This window comes from Chenopodium quinoa, unplaced genomic scaffold (assembly GCF_001683475.1).
Source record: "Chenopodium quinoa cultivar QQ74 unplaced genomic scaffold, ASM168347v1, whole genome shotgun sequence".
NCBI classification, from domain to species: Eukaryota; Viridiplantae; Streptophyta; class Magnoliopsida; order Caryophyllales; family Amaranthaceae; genus Chenopodium; species Chenopodium quinoa.
Window position 1 is genome coordinate 6028091 of NW_018744367.1, and position 7608 is coordinate 6035698.

The 7608-nt window shown below is 41.2% G+C and overlaps 1 protein-coding gene across 1 annotated transcript; it reads right to left on the reverse strand.

The window, feature by feature from the left end:
* Positions 1-1742: 1742 nt before the first annotated feature.
* On the reverse strand, positions 1743-4609 carry LOC110696713 (nucleobase-ascorbate transporter 5-like). The gene is made up of 11 exons (XM_021874067.1): positions 4216-4609; positions 3927-4106; positions 3729-3829; positions 3424-3654; positions 3044-3316; positions 2840-2936; positions 2638-2724; positions 2484-2542; positions 2271-2362; positions 2059-2136; positions 1743-1946 (listed from the first exon to the last, which is right to left on the reverse strand). The coding sequence occupies exons 1-11, from the start codon at positions 4228-4230 to the stop codon at positions 1786-1788; spliced, it is 1374 nt and encodes a 457-aa protein (XP_021729759.1). The 5' UTR covers positions 4231-4609; the 3' UTR covers positions 1743-1785.
* Between the last annotated feature and the right edge of the window lie 2999 nt (positions 4610-7608).

Below are 7608 nucleotides of genomic sequence, written 5' to 3' on the forward strand. Positions count from 1 at the left end.
GTTGGGGGCTAACTGCCATAACCCCAAATCATACCCATCTAAAATCCGCTGAACAGCCGGATGTAATGGGAAGCGCAGTCCAGCTTTGATGGCCGCCACATAGCAGCCAAAGCAGCCAAAGCATAGCTGGTACCAGCCGGCCAGACGACAGTGTCTTCTGGATCCGGCACGAACAGTAAAAATTCCGGGCCCATTCTGTGGTTAGCAATAAAGCTCTCCACTTTGTCTTGCATGGTTGCGATCCGGCTCCGGGGTACCATGCAGTAGTAGGGGGCGTTTTCCTCTCTGTAAGAGGCGGACGGCTCCGCCCAATTGTCCCCCTTCTCAACTGCATGAGAAAGTCTCGCCTCTTGTAGGCGGCTATGTCTTTCTTCTGAGCCTGGAGAACTGTGGCCAGAAGAGCTGGACTCGGACTCGTCCTCTGACGAGTCCGAAGAGGACGACTCCTCCCCTCTCCCAGAGGGGCCCGCCTCCTCTCCCTTAGAAGGAGCAGGAGGAAAATTAGACATATCAACGGTAAGATGGGAAGGGACCACCTTGGCCCCTCTCTCAGAACTGTCGGCTTGTCAGCCGCCTCGTTTCAATTCTACATCTGGCGCCTGGTCAGATGTTTCACTAATGAGCACCCTTTGGGAGGAGCCGTCTGAGTTTGATATCATAGCAGTCTTTTTTGTTTTGGCCATCACGTTCTGCATAGACACAGATACAGTCGGACTTTGTATAAAGGGCAAAGATGGGTCCAGAAAAGGGCAGGCGGCACTCCTAGTCCTAGATTCAGCCGTCCCCGGTGACCGGCTGATCACTAACTTAGGTCATGTCGTGTGCTTCCGTGGTGCCATTTCAAAAAATAAAAAGAAAATTAAGAGTAAGAGAACTGAGTTACCTGAACGAGTGACGGTTGATGAAGTTCTGGAAATCCGGTGCAGTCGGCTTGTCAGAACAGGCGGTAGGCAGAAAAGGTCCGAAATGTTAGAGCAAGTTCAGGGGTCCGAATGTTCTCGCAAAGTTCTCAAATGTGAAAATGACCGAAGTCAGCACTTCCTTATATAGGCAAAGTGAGAAGGCGAAGGGTCGCTTCCAAATTCAAAATTTGGGCGGGAAAATCTCTCGGCCGTTTGCAAGGTGACACCTGTAGCAGGCCGTCGCCTGTCACCGTGCGACACCTGTCACAGGCGACACGTGACCAGTCACGTGCCACCTGTGAGGGGCAAATGATTAGGGGATTTTTATCCACCAATCACCGTCTGACAAGTGGACCAACCAGGTTCCGCTACGTGTCCTTCACGAAGGCCAATAGGAGCCTGCCACGTGTCAATCACAGATACGTCCTCTACGGACCAATCGAGGCACGCCACGTGTCCACCCATGCCAAATGGGAAAACCGGCCAACAAGGCCCAATCCTGTCTAGAGGCCCGGTCAGCCCTAGGTTTACCCTAAACCTAGAGAGTGGCACGCTTCTCAAGACTATAAATACTTAATTAATCCTCATTAAAAGGGAGCAAGCAATTGAGAGGCAATTGATCAAGCAATTAATCTCACCTGAAGAATAGAGAAGAACAGAAACATTACGGAACACTAATAACCGGCTAATCTCGCTAACAAAGCAGATTACCAACATTAAACACTCTCACCTAGAGAGGTCTTATTACTTTAATTTCCGTATTAATTACTCCTTAATCAGGTACTAACTTGACCGTTGGAGGCGGAGCTCTCAGGAGTCTCCGTTATTTTGCAGGTACAGGCGTCCGGTTCCAGTCTCGGAATTGTAACTCTCCCGCAGGACATCAGAAAACCCCGAAACAAATAGGGCTTGAATTAGATGTCGGAAGATAATCTCTGAAGTGTTGTGGGACGGAAATTGCCATGAAGAATGCAAAGCCTAATATGAATAATGTTCTAAAACTGTTTAAGTTACAAAACTGGAGGTGATTCAGACCTGCAGAAGCTGCAAATATGTGTATTCAATACAGTAGTCTCTAGTTTAAATATCAACATTGGTTCAAAAAAATAAGTGTATCGGGGAATTCTTAATAAGTTAAAAGATTAGAAGTACTTACAGACATAGGCATAAAGAATGCAATAGGTAGCCGCCATGATGGGATACGGCACAGAAGCAAAAAAGGCTGCGAGTTTCCCTGCATACACATATATAAGGCCTATATAAGAAACTGGAGTACACTTTTTTCATTTTAACATCTCAGAGTGAGGTTGCTTAGTTTACTTCAATTAAGTTTACGAATTGATCTTTAGAAGCTTTTGATTAGCTTACCAAATATTGAGAAAATAAGCATAAATCCAGTAGAGATTTGGATTACTCTCCTACTTCCAACTCTAGTCAATCCAAGCAGACCAGCACTTTCTCTGTCTCACAAAAAAACACGAAGGCTAGATTTTTTCGAATCCATTGCTAACCCAAAACAGAAAAAGAAAACAACACACGCACGCGCGCGCGCACACACACACACACACACAATGATCTTACACGGAAGCAGTAGGGCCTGTGACAGCACCACATACACCATTTAGCAACGTTCCGATTCCCTGTCAGAGTATAATTAAAAATTAGAGGCATTCATTTAACTAGGTCAGATACTTTATACATAATATATATGGGGAACAAAATTTCCGTAACAAACCAGCCAGAAAGTCCCACGGCTGATTACAGATGGAGGCACTGGTGTCGCACTTGCATATCGTGCTGCTGCTATAAATGTGCCAGTACTCTGCAACAAAAGTGAAGTAATGGGGTAACTTTTAGGGTATACAAAGCTATTAATCTAGTCACTATCAGCACTGCAGTTTCTGACAGAGTAGGTACGATAAGTTTGTAGAGCTTACCTCAACAAGTGCAACCAGTCCAGCAAATATAATTGGCGTAGCTTCTCTAAGGTTTACAATTGGCTTCCCCCATTGAAAAGGTCTTGGTAAATAAACCCTATATGCAGGAGTTCAATTTTTGGGGTTGAAAATTTTGTCAAGTGTAAAATTTAATGATATATATCTTTCACAAAAGCAAACAAATTTAATGCATTGAAATCTGACCAATCAGCTTCATGTATGAGTCCTGCACGATCTGTCCGGCAACTTAGCTGAGTTGCTGGTGGTTTGTTGTTATAAACACCGCTCAAAGTAAGGATTAAGGCATAAACCCAAATGATTGCTGTGGAAAATATGATTGCATATCGATCAAATATCTGCCTGTTTGTCTTCAGAAAAGTGGAAACATACTGTTGGCCAAAAAAAACCCAAAACATGGCATAATTTATGCTTAGTAAAAGAGTTTTAAACTGTAAATGCCATATACAGATATTTACGCTTTAAGTGAATCAAATCAAGTAAGAGTTTTATATGAAAGTAGAATGTATTGAAATTACCTGAGATAATATAAGCACTAAAATCAAATGAGGAAGCCTAATTTCTACACAATCTGCCAGCTAAACAGATAATTATCCATTAAGACACAAAACTGCACTGTTGAAAAAATAAACTTACTCATGATTCTCCATATAAACATGATTTTATATGTATTCCTGTAACGTAATGATTCATGGATCAAATGTGAAGGACAAAGAATTACCCTGGGAAAGCCAAAGGAAAAAAGCCCGAGGCCAGTGAATGTTATAAGTGGAACCATTGACAGAGGGCTTAGCGACCTACCACAATATATAAAAACATTACAACTGTTTTTAACTAATAATGAATTCAGTATTAACAGCAGATTACATACCTTACAAAGAGTCTCCACAGTCCAGAGAAACCAAGAATAATTTGGATAACAGATGCAACAAGCAAAGCACCTTGCATTCTTGCCATTGTATTTGCAAATGTCTAGCCAAAAATAAATACATAAATAAGATAAACCAATGAAAAAATGAATTAAAAAAACCATTCTACTAATCTAATACTACGATAAACAAGAACAGACCTTTTCAGGGGGTTGGGGTTGATCTATACACAATAGACTCATGGAGAGCACTATTGTTTTCATCGGGATGACGAATGTGTGAGAAGCGCCAACAGGAAGACGAGTGCCTACTAATGTCTGAAGCAATGTGCTGATTGATGACACAAACATCATGCTTTGGATAACCTCTGCCTTATCATGCTTCACAAGAAAAGGATTACAAGATTAGGTCATTGAGTTCAGCTTTTGGTAATCTTCTGTTATTGAAGATGATAAATTGCAGACAGGGTTAATACATAACACTACTTACATTGTTGCCACCCATTTGAGGGACGATGATGGTTGAGACGCCAGTAATAATCCCAAGTGTTAAAAAAGAATGCTGGAACCCCAATATTGTTGATTCCACTGCATTGTAATGTATAACATAAATCTTAGAAGTCGTATATTACTTTGACTCGAGGTAGATGTACTGGATATCGATACATGTTCAAGAAATAAAATTTTACAACAAAGAAACATATGGAGGAAGAAAAGGAGAAAAAAAAAAAAAAAAAAAAAAAAAGGACATACAAAACGGAGGATTGGTGTTAATGCAATACTGAACACCAGATAGGGTCTCCATAACCGGATGTGGTTTCACTTCTTCGACCTTAGTGGTGTTTCCACTGCTATTTCCACCACCTGCATTCCCGCCTCCAGCCATTTTTTTCCACACACTATTGTTACAGTCCTTTCTTACAGATAACTAATAGTTTGTTGTATACTGTGTTCAGTTTCACAAAATTGGACAAAACTCTTTACACAGTGAAGCCTAAAATTTCAGTTTAAAACAATTGCAATGATTTGGATTTATAAAGCATCACAATAAAGCTGTAGTAATTGCTGAAATAGTTAGAACGCTAGGTAAATATCAGCATTTATTGGGATATAATTCCCGAAATACTAGTTAATGATGATTTTTAATTTCCTTTTAATGTTACCGTTTCCCTCATAAGAATTGCTGAATTCTTGACTTTGCAATAAAGGAAATGTTGATTACAGAAACTGTCTTCATGTTTCCAATTACTGTATGTAAAAGATCAATATGATTGTAAATATCTGCATTATTATTTAAATTATAATTGTAGTATTTGGTAGCTTTACATATATATAGCAAATTAAACAACCCAGAGTTCCTAAAAGTAATACACATCTAAATTTAATGCACCAAATGACCAATTGAGAAACATAATGAAGACATACAATGCAATTTCAGGCACATTTTAGAATACTTTCACCAATTAAGTCCATTGATATTTTTTCATATTTACAAGATATCAAGGAAACATAATCATAGACATGCCGAGATAACCTAAAACAACTCCGAGCAATTGTCGACTACCATATTCACTTATCTGCAATATTCACCCAAGCTCACAAACCCTCAATTTACTAGGCAATTACTGTATATATTTTTTTTTAATTCTATAGATGAGGTTAATAAGTAAAATTTTGTTAACTCACCTAAAATATAATCCCCTTATTAATTAGCACTTAACAATCATTAACTAACAACCTTGATTTACCCTGAAACTTCACTTTTTCACCCACATTAACCCACCACCATGTCCATCACCTTCTGCCCTCTTCTGACCACCATATCCACCACCGTCTGTCCTCTTCCTACGCATTTTCCAGTCCTCACCCCCTCCGTAACCTCTGTTACACCCCCATCGATTAACTGCAGGAATCGGCATCTCACTACCAGAAAAATGATCATTCACACTCACTCCTCCAGGGTTATCCCTGTTATAACGCCATCGATTTACTTCTCTTCTGCCTGAATTAACTGCAGCAATCGAAATCTCACTACCAGAAGACTGATCATTCACATTCACTCCTCCACAATTAGCCCTGTTATACCGCCATCGATTCACTACTCTTCCACTCCCATTAACTGCAGCCATCGATATCTCACTATCAGAAGACTGATCATTCACACTCACTCCACTGTTGACCCTGTTACACCGCCATCGAGTTACTACTCTTCCACCCCCATTAACTGCAGCCATCGATATCTCACTACCAGAAAACTGATCATTCAGATTCATTCCTCCACTGTTATCCCTGTTATACCGCCATCGATTTACTACTCTTCCATCTCCATTCCCTGCAGCCATAGACGTCTCACTACCAGAAAACTGATCATTCATATATTCTCCTCTACTGTTATCCCTGTTATACTGCCCTTGATTTACTGCTCTTTCACCCCCATTAACTGCAGCCACCGATTTTGCACTATCAGAGGACTGATCATTCACATTCACATTCATTCCTTCACCTTGAGTTGTTATCTCTTTCCTAACTTCACAAAATCTCCCACCAAAACCCCTGTGCTCAACTCTTCTGTACCCCCAATCCACCCTTCTAAACCCTTCTTTCACAGCAATTGATCTCCCATTCTTCCACTCCCTCTCCCTCACAGAAACCCCCTTCAACTTAGCCTCGACATCCGCCAACTGACCATCCAAAGTCACCTGTCTATGCTCTAGTTTATCTTTCACCTCTGCCTGATCATCTGCAGTCATTTTACCTTTCCCTTGCTCGTCTTTCGCCTCCGCAGCCTGATCATCCAAACTCAATTTCCCTTTTCCTCGCCTGTCTATAGCCTTAACTGGCTGATCATCAGTCAATTCCCCTTTCAAATGGTCTTCTGCCTCCAAAACCTGATCATCAGCAGCCAATTCCCCTTTTCCTAGCTCGTCTTTCACCTCCACAACCTGATCATCAGCAGTCAATTCCCCTTTTCCTAGCTCTTCTTTCACCTTCGCAACCGGATCATCAGTAGTCAATTTCCCTTTTCCTAGCCCATCTTTCGCCTTCGTAACCAGATCATCAGCAGCCAATTCCCTTTTTCCTAGCTCGTCTTTCGCCTTCGCAACGGGAACATCAGCAGTAAATTCCCCTTTCCATTGCTTACCTTCTGTCTCCACTGCTCGAACATCAACAACCATATCCCCATTTCCATTCCTATTCTTCATCTTCTTCTTCCTCTTATTCTTCTTCCTCTTATTTGTTTTCATCTCATCTGCAACTCCATCATCAATTCCTACTTTCGCAAATGCAGCATTGTTTCCCGACGTTTCAGGCATTAGATTACTCATCTTTTCCACAACTGGAACCTCCTTCAATCGATTCCTTCCATAAAAAACCTTTTTACCAAATTTGAAATCAGGGTTTCCATCAGATTTTAATCGATCAATTTTCTGAAATCGAAACCCTCTATTCACATCTTCACAATACAATACTTTCTCTCTCTTAATCAATTCCATTCTGTTATCATCAACCTTGATTTCCGACGCCATTGTTCTTGAATTGCTCACCTTCTCCACCACTCGAAACGCCTTCAATGGCTTCTCACCGTAAAACTTCCCATGAAACGGCTTCCGAATTGCAAAATTAGGGTTTCTATCGGATTTGAAACGATCAAATTTCTGGAATTGTGAGCTTGATTTGACACCATCAGAGGTTAGTTTAACACCATTGATTTCCGACGCCATTATTCTTGAATTGTTGCTGAAAATGGAGTGATTGGACTCCTCTTTCTCTCTCTTCATCTCTTCCTCCTGCTGCTGCTGCTGTTGTTGCTGCTGCTGTTGCTGCTGCTGCTGCATCCATCGCTTCTGAAGGTCGACAATGGTGACGTAATTTGCAGGCAAAT